This window comes from Alligator mississippiensis, chromosome 12 (assembly GCF_030867095.1).
Source record: "Alligator mississippiensis isolate rAllMis1 chromosome 12, rAllMis1, whole genome shotgun sequence".
Taxonomy (NCBI): Eukaryota; Metazoa; Chordata; order Crocodylia; family Alligatoridae; genus Alligator; species Alligator mississippiensis.
In genome coordinates this window covers 21,792,416-21,807,021 of record NC_081835.1, presented here as the reverse complement: position 1 = coordinate 21,807,021, position 14,606 = coordinate 21,792,416, and the positions used below count along the sequence as shown (strand labels likewise).

Here is a 14,606-nt window from a genome sequence, read left to right as displayed (position 1 = left end):
GACCTTGTCAGTGCAGAATTATCTACTTAGTGCAGAAGAGTTAACAATACTGGCGAGCTACAGAAACTGCCCGTGGATTTGATTTACGGACGATTATAAACATCTTCCTTAAGCTAGGGTTTCCTTAACAGGACATAATTTTGTTTTGGGAATGTAATCAAATTAAAATGGTAAAGAAACCCAGATTTATCCATAAAAATTAGTAGCGATTGAGCCAAACAATATATGTGCACGTGTATGACAGAAGTGTACATGCATTTGCGAGTTGCTTTATTATTTCTAGGAAAGCCACAGTAATGACATATCTCCACAGAAACATTTAGTGAAAACATTTTTACTGTACAGTAAAAGCTGTGTTATCTGGCACTTTACCATACCATCCGGAATGCTCTGTTAACCGGCATCTGTCATAGGCGGCAATACATCTTGCCATGAGGCATCTTGCTGTGTGCTTCTCATAGATCTGTTGTTTAGGGAGGCTTCAGGATGCTGCCGAGCGGTGTCGCTAGCAAGTCTCAATTGTAAATATCCGCCGTTGTGATCACGTTGTGCTCGTGCCGTATCATGACTACCGCTGAATATCTTGCCCATCCTGCAACTATGGCTAAGTATAACTCTCAGATAACTGGCATATTTGATTAACAGAGTTTTTACTATACTGAGTTTATTTTAGTGAAAAGTCTGTAAGCATAATGAAGGTAACACACACTGCACAAAAGGAAGGCATTAATTGCTAGACTGTGTACTTAACACATTCCTGTGGATAGGGCAAAAAGCTGCACAGAGTAAGACATGCCATACATCTAGATAGTAAGATAGAAATTTGTTACTTTACCTGTTAACAATTAGATAATAGCAGAATGTGGTTCAAAGCAAATTGAGAAAACAGGTTTGACTGCTGACTTCTAATGCTTCCCTGCTAAATAACATGGTATTTGAGTGGGTGAAGGGTTGGAGGAACAGATGGGGCAGCAGAAAAGTAAAAAATACATCAGTGTGCATTTGAAAGAATGCTATTAAAATACCTACCTAGCTCACGTTCTTTCCCTGCAAGTTGGCTTGTCTGTCACACTTTAAATTATTAAATGAAGGGGTGGGGGGAAAGCTTCGACTAACTACACCTCCTACAAAGTCTGTTAGTCAAACTGGAAAAAGAAAACAATGTATCACTTGTTCCTCTTTTATGTATTTATTTCCTGAGCTTATTTAAAGTGCAACCAACAAACAGTAAAGAACCAGGACAGGTGTCTGCTTAGTTGTAGAGTTTTTTCCCCCAAAAAAGTAAATTCAGGAATTCAGCTGTGTGAGAAGGAGACACAACTTACTAAATCTGGCGAATTGTTGGGTTTTTTTTCAATGGTGGAGATTTAAAAGAAATGTCAGACACTGTTTTGACATATCCAAAGCTAGCTTGAGTTTTTGCTTTGCTAAGGTATATTTAGTTTTAAATTGACCTGCGTTTTAAAAATAAAATTAAAGAACCCTCCCAAAAAAAGAGACATTTATTAGCCCTGAAATAAGTGTTATGATTTTTTTCAGTTATTTTGTTTCACTGATAAAAATGTTACTTTTATAGTTCACTTGGAGCCAAACTCTTGATTTGGGAATGGGGAAGGAAGAGGTTGGTTCAGCCACTGACCCAAAACAGTCCATTAAATGTTTTCACAGCTGTATTAAGAAACCAGACTGCCTTTACTATTCATCTTACATTCCCTACAGTATGTGGGTGCACGCGCACATGTACATGGCCTTACTATTTCAGAACTTAAACTATTTAAAGATAGTCTTTGAAAAAAACAAAACCTAGCCTTTTGCTTCCTTCCCATTAGTACTTGCACCATCCCAGTTCTACTGTTTGAAAAGGCCAGTTTTCTAGATGTTACCTGGCCAGAAATAGAGTTCTGGAGTATTAAGGCGCATGGTTGACAGCTGAGAGGTCACAAGTTTGAGGCCATAGCAGAATTGCTCACAGTGCAACACTGTCAAATTCCAACAAATCTGTGAGTTCTACTAAATATCTTGTCACAAGGACACAAAAAAAGAAAGGAACGGTAGAGTTATCTTTTTCCTCATCTACTGGCAAGTTATTTTCAGGTTGCATTTAATGGTATTCTACTATAAAAAAATGCATCCATCCCAGTAAAGCACTAGATGGTAGCTTTACAAGTAGATCTCTGCTCTTGGAAGCTGCTTGTGTTAATGTCTTAATGAAAACTATACACTAACATAGTGCTGTTTAGGACAACAAGGATTTACAATAGCTACAAGCAGTCTGTCTTTTTCTAAGGCAGCTACAAGATGACACTGCCATTTTTAAAACCAGTTCCACGTCCCTCTCTAAGCATAAGAACCAAGGGCAGACTATGTTTCAAAGTAACTACAAATAGTAAACATAGCCTGTAATCTCTTGTTCCTGTGGAGATGTACTCCTGCATGTACATATTTGGTACAGTGTCCCTATTTAGGCAAGGGTGGAAGTGCTCCTTCTCATCCCATTCTAAGATAATCACAAGTAGTTAACTATAAATATGAGTGCCTGGCTGAGAAATGTAGTATGACCTGTAGGGGAAGACACGGGGTTTATCATTAACTTTCCACACAGCTGGATATGTTAAATCTTCCCGCCCCAAATAGGCACGTGGGGTTCTTTCTGAACTGAATGAAACACTTGCCAAGCATCCCTGTTTTAAATTGTAGACTGTTTTGCAAAGTGGTGCTCAGTTTGTTGATTAAAGATGGGAATGGATGAAGATTGTAGAGACAGCCAAGAACTTGCAGTGCTAAACTGCTATTTATAGTAGGTGATTGAAGGCTTCTTTTGTTCCAACATATCCTGATTTTCTTCCTTGCTGAGTTTACTGAAGAGCTTGTGTTAAGTGTTTTTAAAGAGCTGTTGTCAGTGACTACAACCTTCCTATAGGAGTGGGGACTAGGGTTAGCAATTTGGGGAAAGAATATTGTTTTTGTGAGGCTTTTGTTTCAACAAAGAACATGTTTAAAGCTTTTGGAGCCCTCTCTTCAGGTCAACTACTTGGATGCTGTCAGCACATTTAATTGGTTGCTACAGGTCTCTCTTGCTATGGCCATTGCTTGTCTCATGCAAGTTACAGCACAGAAAGCACAGCCCAGCTATGAAGATGAAGAGGAAGAGGAGGGTTGTTGGGTTTAAACATCTCCAAGATGCCTTTTGTTTCTCAGAACTTGAGGTCTTTCTGGGGTTGGTGTAACTTGCCTACAAGGTTCAGGCATGACCAGACACTGCAGTGTTTGGCAGCTCTGCCTTTGGGCTTTTCCACAGCTAGAACTGACTGCTGAAGTACAGAAGACCTTAGCTGTTTAACACGTTCCACTCCTGTGCTGAGCTCAGCTCTAAGCTTCCGTCAGCAAAGCAGCTTTTAAATAAGACTGCATATGCTACTCTGCACAGCCTTTGTCCTGGAGGCCAGAGTAGAGGTGTAACCATTAAAAGACCTACACGGGTTAAAATCTCTCATCTATTTATTTATGTTACTACTTGTATAGGGAGGCAAGCCTCCTCCATTTAAATCATTTTTTTGAAAAGCAGTGGAGTTAAAACTGGCTGCCCAGCACAGCTATTGGACATTACTCTCTTCCTCAGCCAGGATATGTTGCAGAATTCTTTATTCCCAGTTTTCTAATGCATACATGGTGCCAGCAGAGAATAACTTAAAAATCTTTCAGCTGAAAGTATAGGTTGATCATATGGCCTGCATCTCTAGGTTTCAACTTCAAAATGATGGACACAGAATTTTGTTTGAAGTATTCAGGTTTATTTTATTATAAATCCTAAGTTGCATACTACAAACACTTGTGTTAGAATAAGCGGACCTTTCCATACATAATTATGTATACCCCCGCTCCAGTTCAGTGCACAGGACAGACAGTGAATACGTTAAGAGTGGCAAAATGAGAAAAAGGAAATCTTTTCTTGTAAAAGTCCCCATTCTGAAAGGCAGGAATGTTTGTGTTTTGTTTTTTTAAACTGGTTTAGAACAGCTGTTTTTTAAAGGAATATGATAAGTGATCAGTCACCACTTGTCTTGTAGAGGGAGAAGGGCACTCAAGTGTATATTTACATTCTTTCAGGGACTTCTACAGAAGCAGAAGGAGCTGGAGACTCGTCTGATTCCAGCCATAACTCAAGAAGAAAGCTTTCTGTCGCCATTTTAAAAAGGTACAAGGAAGCACATAAAGACACTTTCATTTTTAAGAAGTGAGACACAGCACTTTACACTTCTTAAATTATGAACTGCAGCTAGATCCTTTGTAGATAAGGTCTAGCACCTTACATGAAGTCTGACAGGGTATGGGAGCTTTTTGTTCAGTTTTCACATACTTGAATCTAATGTAAATAATTTTTTTTTGTTTAGAGTCGTCTTCATGCTACGGCTGAAGTTATATGATCATTTAGTAGAAAAAGCAGTACTGTACATGACCTTTTTGTAGGCATTTTAAATTTAACTAGGTATTGTTGGCATACAGAAATAAAAATATTTAAAACATTTTTGAATGGTGTAAGTATAATTCTTTACTTCACTCAGTGCTGCTTTACAGCTTGTCTTATTGAGTAATCCAGCTCCAGAAACCAAAATGTGGTTCTGAAGCTGCAAGGCAGTGCTTACTTTTTCAGATAAGCCCTTTCAAAAGCAACTTAGCACAGCTGAGTTAGGTCCCATTCTTAGCAGAGTCCTTGCTTAGTTCCCTTTTGTATTGTTTTTGGATTTGCAGCTACCCTGCTGAATCAGCCCAATAGGACAGCAAATTGATTTTAGATTTTGCCTTTAAATCTGCTGAATTTCACTTTCAATAATCTGTTCAAGGGAAACAGCTTTTCTGTCCACCCCGGGGGGGGGACGGGACCACGGACATATCCTTAAATTCATGCTAGTGTAGTGCCCATCATTTTTTTAAGAATTCCAGCAAGGGGGCAGTATTTTGTACATACCTCAACAATGAGGTTTACCTTGCAAGAGACTGTGTTCTTGTAGGTGGGTTGAATTCTAAAATGAATTAATGTACGCTTAAAAAAATCATCTAATTATACAGGTGGGAATCGCATGCACTCACACATGAATGCAATCTTTGGTAGACCTGTTGAGAGTATCAAACTCACTGTCTACTTTTTCTTGGCAAGAAGACTAGTACATTAATAGTTGCCCCACCTAGTGGCTTATTTCCATCCTAATTTAATTAAAACAGTTTTATACTCTTAATAGTTATTGCAAAAAATGTTTTATAGTAAAAGGAGTCATTTTTTTCAGTTAAATTTAAAAAATGGGCACCTAAAAAGAAGAAAACAACTTGCTTGAATGTTACCTTAAATTTATTTCTCTCTTTTATCTGCTGCTGTTGGCATGTGCCTCATTAGTTTTTGCCATTTTTTTCAAATCACATTTTGTTTTTCAAACGGTTTGTCCCAGTTGCTGTACAGCCATCCCCCAACAATAGGCAACATTATACTGTATCAGAGAAATGACTACGCAGTCTGAAAGCCTTAAATAAATGCTAGTGAAAGATACACAGTTTAAATTCTTGATGCAGCTGTGATAAGCCAGGATTCTAAATATTAAGTTAGATGCACACACAATTGGTGTTACTGAAATATATTTTGCAGCATCAACTTCCCATAGTTTGAAAACAGTATAACACAAAAAAGCAACTTTCTATCAAATCCCTTGTGCATGAAGAGTTTATTTCTCAAAATGGAACTGCACCATTGGTTACTCTAATTGAGGTATTTTGCCAAAAATCCAGTATATTGTCATTAAAATAACTAAACTGCCTTATAGCTATGTAAAAACATTTGTACAAAATTTGTGTCAGATGTCAAATAAATACATAACAGTTTTGATCTTCATGAAAAGAAGAGTGGCTTGAAGAGTGTATTACAGTTTACTTAAAAAAAATGAAGCCTTGCTGTTTCACATACTTTAGGCAAACATTCAGTTTTACATTAAAACAGACTTCAAACTGAAGTCCAAGTACAGGTCAATACAAATGTAAAAAAACTTAAAAGTGCCAACAAACAAGATAATTCAAGTACAATAAATGTTAAAAATATATATATATTTATTTCAAATTTCAGATGCTTTAATTGGTACAGGCCATCATTTAAATAAGACGGGAAAACATTTGAGATAGAGGACAAGAACATTTTGTTCAGAGAATAAAATAGAAATTGTTAATTCACTTTTTTTTTTTTTTTTTTAAGAAACAGAAAAGAGTCCACAACAACCTATAAAAAAGTTTTAGTTGTGTTTATTTCTATTTTGAATATGGCCTGGAAGAATCACAATTTACATCCCAATTGCTAGGAGATGAAGTCTTGTCTGTATCCATGCTCTGACTGTAAGCAGAAAGAAAATAATTCCCACCTTCTTGGTTTTGACTTGTGGAAATTGGGTATGTCGTTCCCAGAAAAGTCTGATGAGTGAGAACATTAAAATGACTGAATTGATGGGACATGCTTAACTGTCTACTGTAAACTTGAAAATTGTTGAAAGGAACTTGTTCTACTGAACTGTTTTTTTCTCCTTCTGTCAAGCACGTTGTAGAAACTGGAGTAACTGGCTGCATGTCATCCAAATCAGTTTTAGAAGTCTTTTCCACCAAACCAGTTTGTCCTTCAGAAGGTAGCTGCTCATCAGTTAGAGAGGGGTTTTTTGTATCTGTTCCTTGTGGGCACCTGGCCTCTGCATGCAGAGCTTCTGAATGTGAATCATACTTAGAGGCATCGCTGCAGATTTCTATTTGTGATGTTTCATCCCCTGAATCCAAAGACATGTCCTCCTCATCCTTTTCATCACTCTCTACAAGAGCTACATTGAAAAAAAAAAAGTCCTATTCTATTGAAACATATTTTCTTAAAAGAAGCTATACACTACTCACAGAGTGTTACGTTTCAGGTCTGTCAGTCCAATATCACTTAAGGCTTGGTCTTCTGTCACTCTTGTCACTCAACACACATACTTAACCCTTTGCATGAGTGTCCAGATACGCCGATGCTAAAAGCTTCTGCACATTGCGTTCATGCTTAGCATTGGGAAATCCCAACTCCCAGCTCCAAAGGGGTTAATGTCAAAACAGCATCTAAAGTTATACAGTAGGTCAGTATTTGATAAGACAGTTACAGAGTACAGTTACTGACACCCAAGTTTATTTGGCTATTGTTTCCCAGTCTGTCATTAAGCTCATTCTTCCTTCAGAATAGCAGAGTATGTCATTTTGGCTTGTATAATATTCTTTTTTATCATGGATCTGTATTAGCCTATAATTCTGTACTCACAATACCTTATAGCACTCCATCCCAGCCGCTTTTTACTAGTGCTCAAGAAAGAAACAGCTTGAGAGTTGGGGTTTCCTCATAATCTATAGTGTTTATTTACTAAGAATAGAATCACACTGTACTCAAGGATCTCACCCTGTTTTTAATGAGCTCTTAGAGTGTAAAATGTGCTGAAAATTACCTGATTGTCTTTCGTGAACACCAGGTGGTGGAGGAAGGCTGTTTTCTTCAGTAATTGAATTGTGGTACCCAACAAGACTTCTAAAGTTTTGCATGAAGTCATCAACTGTAGCAACTACTATTCCGTTATCAGCGTAACTGGAAAATGTTTTGACATTCTTTTCTAAATCACAAAAGCAGAAAGGAGGAACATGTAACACTGATCTCCAGTGGGGTGGGGAGGTAGGAAGCAAAAAGAAAGTCACAATTTCTACTTTTACCTGTTAAGAAGACAACATGTCTTTGCTGAATATTCTGAGCCTGAAGCCTGATGAGACAGTCTAGTTCTGGAGCATTTCGAGTTTGGGAGTCACAATTATGATAGGACAGAATCTCAACCAGGTGTTTCTTTTGATAAATATTCAGAAATCTCAGCAGTTCCAGGGCATTAGTATTCATTCTGAAAAAAATGAATCCATTCCATTTTAAAAGAGGATCCAATATTTGCATTTAGGTCAAGAAACAATTTACAAGTTCCATATCATGTAGGATATTTCATTAGGTTACTTGGTTTGTGAACACTATTTTAAGTTACATCACTTAGCACTCAGAGGAGGGCTACTTACCTCCCAAGCTCCTTAAGTTTTTTTTGTATTTTACAGTGAACTTTCCACTGCCATTTCCCATCTGGGGTATTGAGATCTTCGAGGAATTTTAGGAAATGTTCAAGTTTATCTGTTTTGGAAACAATCAACATTTTCTTGTAAACAGTTTTAAAGACATTTTAAATTGCTATAAAATACTTACTATTTTTCTTCAATTACAGGCATCTCTAAACATTACTTCTTAAAAGTACTAAGGTCATGCTTAATCTCATTTTTGTATCCTAACAGGTTAGTCAAACATTACACACTGAACTGAGCCTATCCTGAGGTTTGTCTCCCTACTAACAGCAGAATTTGGTTGTAGGTGATCTATATTATTAAAAAAGATCTATTAAAAACTAACATCAACACTTTGAGGGGAGTAAGAATTATGCCATCTTAAAAAGTTATGGTTAAAAAATTTTATAAGACTGACTGATGTCTTCTTAGGATCAGTCGTCATATAAAGAACCTTAATTTTTTTAGGTAGCTGAGCAATCTAACCCAGTTTGGAAAAAAAAGATTGGACCGAATACTTTAATTGGTAACTTATTTATAAATTGGTGGATCATTATCTCTGGAAAAGGGCTTAAGAGGTGGCTGACAGACTGAAGTGACTGTTTCCAAACAAGTGTGCTGTGTAACTGCCATCAGCTTGCAGTGCCATTCTCCTGCTAGGACATTATTCTCATGTCTTGTCAATATGACACCTTTCCCAGATAGAATATTATGTGAAAGTTATTTAAGAAACAAAGATTAGGCTTCATATTTCTTTAAAATTCATGATTTCCTTTAAAACTTACCAACAGTGAGAGACTCTGGATTAAGAACAGATTCATCTGATACAATAAAACCACCAGAGACAAACAATTCATTGTAAGTATGGTTTTTCACATCATCCAAGCTATCAACCCCAGCAAAACTGACACATGACAGCCTCTTCAAAGTTACCAAACCAGGAATCTGTTTAAAAAAAGAAACAGTCAGAATTAGAGATGCACCAGTAAGTGAAAAGTGGATGACTGTTTTACATGACAGTACAAATTCAGGATTAGCAAGTTTACTTCCCCAATTCCTAGCATAACACCAGTCTAGAGTTTAAGACGGACTTTTTTTTTTTTTTTTTTTTTAAGCAATTCACTTAACTCTTTCATGGAAGTGGGTTTTGCTCCGTTACAGTAAAAAGAGACATAATGGAGGTAGGGAAATTGGAAATAATGGGTTAATTTTCTGCTAAATGCTCATTACTGTCCAATAAAAACCTTTTACAGTAATCACCATAGTTGAAGTGCCAACAGCTCACTTCATCCAGGCCCAGTGCACAACAGAAGAAAGCAAAGGACAGCATAGCATCAAGATATACAAGTATAAAGGGACACGCCTTGACAAAGCTGCTGAGAAAGTATGTGCTGGTTCCCACCATGTCCGAGTACAAATAAGACTAGTAAATCCTCTCACATGTATATTTCCAGCCAAAAGAAGCCAAATGAAAATGGAATTAAAGTTGATAGGGTCCCCAAGGAGCCTAAACAGAGTTCTATAGCAATACCATGAAATAACTACATAATTAAGACATTACAGTGTTCCTGGTTGCAGATTAGAAGGAAGTAATTTTAAAAGAAGGCAAAGCTGCATTTTTTCCTCTTCCTTCCGACAACCCACTGTATCAGTATAGCAGTTTAGGGAGGCTTAGCTATACTGAATTTGTATTTCTATTGTAATCTGTATTACTTTTACCCTAATTTTGAATTTCCTGGATTTATAAATCTGTCTGCTTGCAAAATTAAAATATTCCTATTAACATATTTTAATCAGAAATCTCACAACCTTGTCTGTTTTAATAGTTTATATAAGGCAACTTTATAAATGAAAAATATCTTGTAGAAACAAAGTAAAAACCCAGGAGATACATTTTATTATGGGAAGCTTTTAATTTAATATAAAGCATCACTCTTAACTTTAAATGAAAGTTTATGGCCTGATACATGGGAACACACTAGCTACTTCATGCCACTCTGGCACAGTACTAGCAGTAAAACTGTACTTGCCACTGTATTCCTCCAACTGCTACCCCAGAATTCTCCTTGCCTCCTGCATCTCTTCACACACACTTTCTACCCTTACATACCTCCAGGTACCCTTTTAACCACACTGTTGGACTAGATGCATTCAACAGACTAACATTTAAATAAAATATTTTGGATTCATTTCAAGCATTGGCCATTTTCCATGAAAGAAGGGTCCTCTGTTAAGAGAAATTTATGCAGAAGTCTAAGGTACTTCTGCAAAATGGCTGTCCTTTTGCAAAATGTTGTCCTTTCTTTGCACAAGGGCTAAGACTAGAGCTGTCTTCAGTTGACACATCCTTTGACAAAGTGACTGTTAATCTCACTAAAAATAATGAGTTAAGTTCATCTATTTTTTTTGTATGTCTGTGACCAAATGGGAGGGAGAAGCCCTCTCAAACTACCCATGTGACTGCAGTAAAAAGAACAGAAGATTACAGCCATTTTGAAAACGCAGGTCTACATGGAATTCTCTCTTGAAGAACAACTGTCAGCAAGAAGAAAAAACCCTTTCAGTTTCGAAGAACAACAGGAAATTATCACCATTACTCCCTTAAACCCTTCTAACATACAATTCTGAACATTTCAGTGAATTGGAGGGAAATTTGACATAGCTATTCATTAAGAACAGAAGCCTATGAAATTAAGAAATCTAACTTGGTTATACTTATTAACTAAGTTAATAAAAAAATGTAAGTACAAGTTAAAAGTTATTCCTGAATTCATAAAGTTCATTTGGTACTTAAAGTAGTCAATCCCTTTTGGGCCAACCACAGGATTCAACCTTGAATAAGAGACTGGAGGTGGCAGGGGGGAGGGGGAAAAACCGAAGAACTGTGTAGTTATTGCATGTAGTGCAAGTAAGAGTTAAAAGATTGGATAAATCAAGACATGCTTAACCCACTTTTACAAAGGGTGCTAGTGAGATGCATCACTGAAATATGACAGTAGACGAGCTCAAATTGAATAAACCCACTATGTTTATCTGTTACAGTCAATGGTACCAAGTTTTTACTTTTTGTAATATACCTTATGAATGAGGCTGGCAATATCTTCATTTTGAATAATTATCAGAAGTTTATCTAAATCAGCTCTTCTTTTCAAGAACAATTCTGGATGGCTCTCTGTATTACCTAATTTTGTAAGGTATTCCTACCCCACAGAAATAAAAAATGAAAAAACAAAAGTTAAAATCAACACAATCCCACTGTAATACTTTTTAAGAATACAAGAAACAGGAATCCTCTGGAATAGCCAGCTTCACTTTTCAGCTGGGAATAAGTTCATATTCAATCTTCACATAAGCCAGTATGCCCCAAGACAACGCAATGGGAACATGGCACAGGAGGGCCTACTTTCACCTGTCACTGAACCTTTAGTTTCAAAGCACAACAAATACATCTACATCACATTTAACACTCATTTCCAGACAGACTTATTCATTCTGCTATGAATGACCCTATTTATACTCATAAAATGTAGAAAAAAATTTACAAGATAAACCCCGTCAACCTTAAGTTACCTTTATTTCTTTACAGAGTGTACTTTCCTCTTCTTCATGAATGTAAAATTTCACAGTGTTTTTCTGAACATCCTTTATTATTTTGACCAAGCTGCTGAACACTTCAGGTTTTAATTGGCTTATAAAGTCAGAGAGTGCTGGCTGGCCTGAAATGTTTAAATTGTCTGGAGACTTTTGAGTCTTTGCCGGTGGTTCCAGTGGATCAACATTGGAAGTGTTGTGATCAGACGTTGAAATATCCTCTACTTTGGCATTCACGCGAACCTTTTCTTTTGCTAAGACCAAGCTCGATAATGAATGCTGCTCATTAGAATTGGGGTCTTCCACCATACTGTTACATTGTCTCTCTGGTAACAGTGCAGTGGCAAAGTCACTTGAAACAGCTGGAGCTTGTTCTGTTGGAGGATTTGATGCAGTATCAGTGGCCCCATCACCTCCTGGTTCAGGACTAGAATTAACTGGCGGAGTATGCTGACCAAATGAAGACGACAAAGCAACAACATTGTTCAGCTTTTCACTCAGTTTTTCTATATATTCCTGGACAGGGATTTCTGAAGCTGGTAAACATATATATTCAGAAAGTCTCATTAACCGTTCATGGGCTGAAAAGACTGGCGTAGATATTCCACTAACATATGCAATATTTTTTTGTTGCAAAATTTCCTGAATCTTTCTTGCAAATAGACTGTATTCTTCTAATAATGTTGTCTCTATAATTCCACTTATGGAGTGCTTAGGTGGAAAAGGATGCTCTGTTAGCGCACATTTATCTTCAAGTTTCTCCACTTGCCTTGTATACAGTCCATCTTCTGCTGTCCCTTTTTGCGTGTCTGAAAATGGAGAGTATGGAAACTGGTAATCAGAACTTCTCTGTCTATTTATTACCCGGGGGTCATTAGGAAAGGCATCCTTTGGTGGTAAATACACCAGTTGTTCTTCTGGTGATTTCAGACCTATACAGGAAGAGTTAATCATTATAAGCTAATCTCTGAAGTCAACAAGAATACACAACTGAAGTCTGCAACAAGTTTTAAAACAGCATCAACTTCTGCCTAACACTCAGCCATGCACTTAATGTGTATTGCTAGCAGAGAAACACGAACAGCTTATACTGTCTTAAAAATTGAATGGAAAGACAATAACATTTTAGGATTTCTTAACTCTCATTAAAGGTTAAAACCAGCAAAAGCTTTGCTGGATATAAAGATATCTGATGGAGCACTGCACAATACCCTAACCCTTAAATGATTTATGCAGAAGAAAATAGATGAGCGACCAGTAAAATCATTCAGACATTTTCTTCCTCTCTAGTTTCTAAATGGAATTCTTCAAACTTCTAGAAAGTGCATTTAGTTCCACTGTACAGTTCAAAAAAGGTGCAGGGTAACCTACAAGATGTGTTGAGGTGATCCATTGCTCAAAAAAATTTTGGAAAACACTGCAGGAGGGGTTTTAAGGTCTGCACACGCAAATGATCTCTTACAGTTTTGCAAATACATAAAAATTATGAAAGTCTGCACATGAGGGAGTCAGTTGCTAGCATTACCCTACCAATCTGGCTGTTCAAGACATTTCTAAATTAACAGCAGTAGTAAACAGAAGATCCGTTTATCCATGGAAAATGCAAAGTGCAAAAGCAACACAATTTTTAGACTTTTAATTTAATCACCATTCATATATAATACTGTGTCTGTCAAATCTACTATAGGTTTTGTTATGTAAACACGCTACCGTATGAACAACTTCACATGAACTGGACAAGACTGGAAGATGAAAGGCTGTAAACACTCCTTTTAGTACCAAGTAAAACCCGTTCAAACAAAAGCCAAACAGCACACCAAAATAAGATTTACAATTTAAAAAAATATATATCAAGTGCCAATCTGTTTGACATCTATGCAAGATATGCGAGACAATGGATTTGCACGGGTGTCACTGAGGGTCTAAAACAGGTGGGCAATTATTTTGGGTGGAGGGCTGCTTAACAAGTTTTGCTGAGGGCTGCATGCATAGCTCCACCCCTTGAGAGTTGCCCTGCCCCACGTCACCATCTTGGGGCCAGAAGTCCCACCCCTAACTCCTGACCTTCACCACCAGAAGTCCCTCCCCTTGCCCCCCAGAAGTACTCGGGGGAGGGGGAGGAGGGGGGGGTTTGGGGAAGAGAGGTTGCCATCTGAGAACCAGGGGAAAAAAAACAAATCATGCACTAAAAGTTAAACACCTACTATAACAGGAGTGGGCAAAATGTGGCCATTCTATCCGGCCTGCGGGGCACCTTAAAAATTTAGAAAATTTATATATATCTGCCCCTGGCTGCCTGTTATGCAGCCCTTGATGACTTGCCAAAACTCAGTAACCAACCCTCCCCGCCCGAAAAAACTGCCCGCCCCGTACTATAACGCACTTTAATTTTGACAAAAATATCTTTGTCATTTGTGTTACTGTATATAGAGATGATTGCATAATAAGTCAAAAAGAATTCTTAGTCTTGTATATTGTGGGGGTAGGTGTGCGCATGTATGTGTGTGGGGCATTCAGTAGGGTATGGCATTTGTGAGGAGTAGGGTGTGGCATTTGTGGGGTGTGAGGGAGGGTGGGGGGAAGTGGGGACCCCCCTGCACTCTCCATTAAAGAGCAGTAGCAGGCAGGGGCACTCAGGGTGCTCATGCCTGGTAGGATGCAGCTCTGACCACTGCACTGCACACAGCAGTAAGGGGCACAGCCTCCACTGAGCTGCCTCTATCGCCAGCATTCCCTGCAAAAGGGGGAAGCCCCAGGCACTGGAGCCAGCTGCCTTCCTCACCCTCCAGGGTTAGGTAATTGGGGCATTCTCCTGTGCCATGCAGCCCTAGCAGGGAAAGCAGCTGGCTCCAGCATGCAGGGATTCCCTCCCATGCCATGCAAATGCA

General features: G+C 37.9%; 2 protein-coding genes across 10 annotated transcripts in view; one reads left to right on the top strand and one right to left on the bottom strand.

Moving 5' to 3' along the window:
• The window catches only part of CCDC66 (coiled-coil domain containing 66), a 48,454-nt gene extending 43,929 nt beyond the window's left edge, over positions 1–4,525 (top strand). For 2 of the 3 annotated variants that reach the window (XM_059715469.1, XM_059715467.1), the window contains one exon: positions 4,108–4,525. In XM_059715469.1, the coding sequence (XP_059571452.1) occupies positions 4,108–4,191 (84 nt within the window). In that variant the 3' untranslated portion in view covers positions 4,192–4,525. Of the gene's footprint in view, positions 1–474 lie in introns of all 3 variants that reach the window. The other variant, XM_059715468.1, reaches the window with a different exon arrangement.
• A 1,167-nt stretch (positions 4,526–5,692) lies between these two features.
• The window catches only part of TASOR (transcription activation suppressor), a 47,562-nt gene continuing 38,648 nt past the window's right edge, over positions 5,693–14,606 (bottom strand). For 2 of the 7 annotated variants that reach the window (XM_006259035.4, XM_006259032.4), the window contains 7 exons: positions 11,698–12,650; positions 11,205–11,327; positions 8,913–9,072; positions 8,092–8,200; positions 7,747–7,925; positions 7,488–7,649; positions 5,693–6,839 (listed from right to left, as the gene is read on the bottom strand). In XM_006259035.4, the coding sequence (XP_006259097.2) occupies positions 6,286–6,839; positions 7,488–7,649; positions 7,747–7,925; positions 8,092–8,200; positions 8,913–9,072; positions 11,205–11,327; positions 11,698–12,650 (2,240 nt within the window). In that variant the 3' untranslated portion in view covers positions 5,693–6,285. Of the gene's footprint in view, positions 7,111–7,487; positions 7,650–7,746; positions 7,926–8,091; positions 8,201–8,912; positions 9,073–11,204; positions 11,328–11,697; positions 12,651–14,606 lie in introns of all 7 variants that reach the window. The other 5 variants (XM_006259033.4, XM_006259034.4, XM_059715465.1 and 2 more) reach the window with 3 other exon arrangements.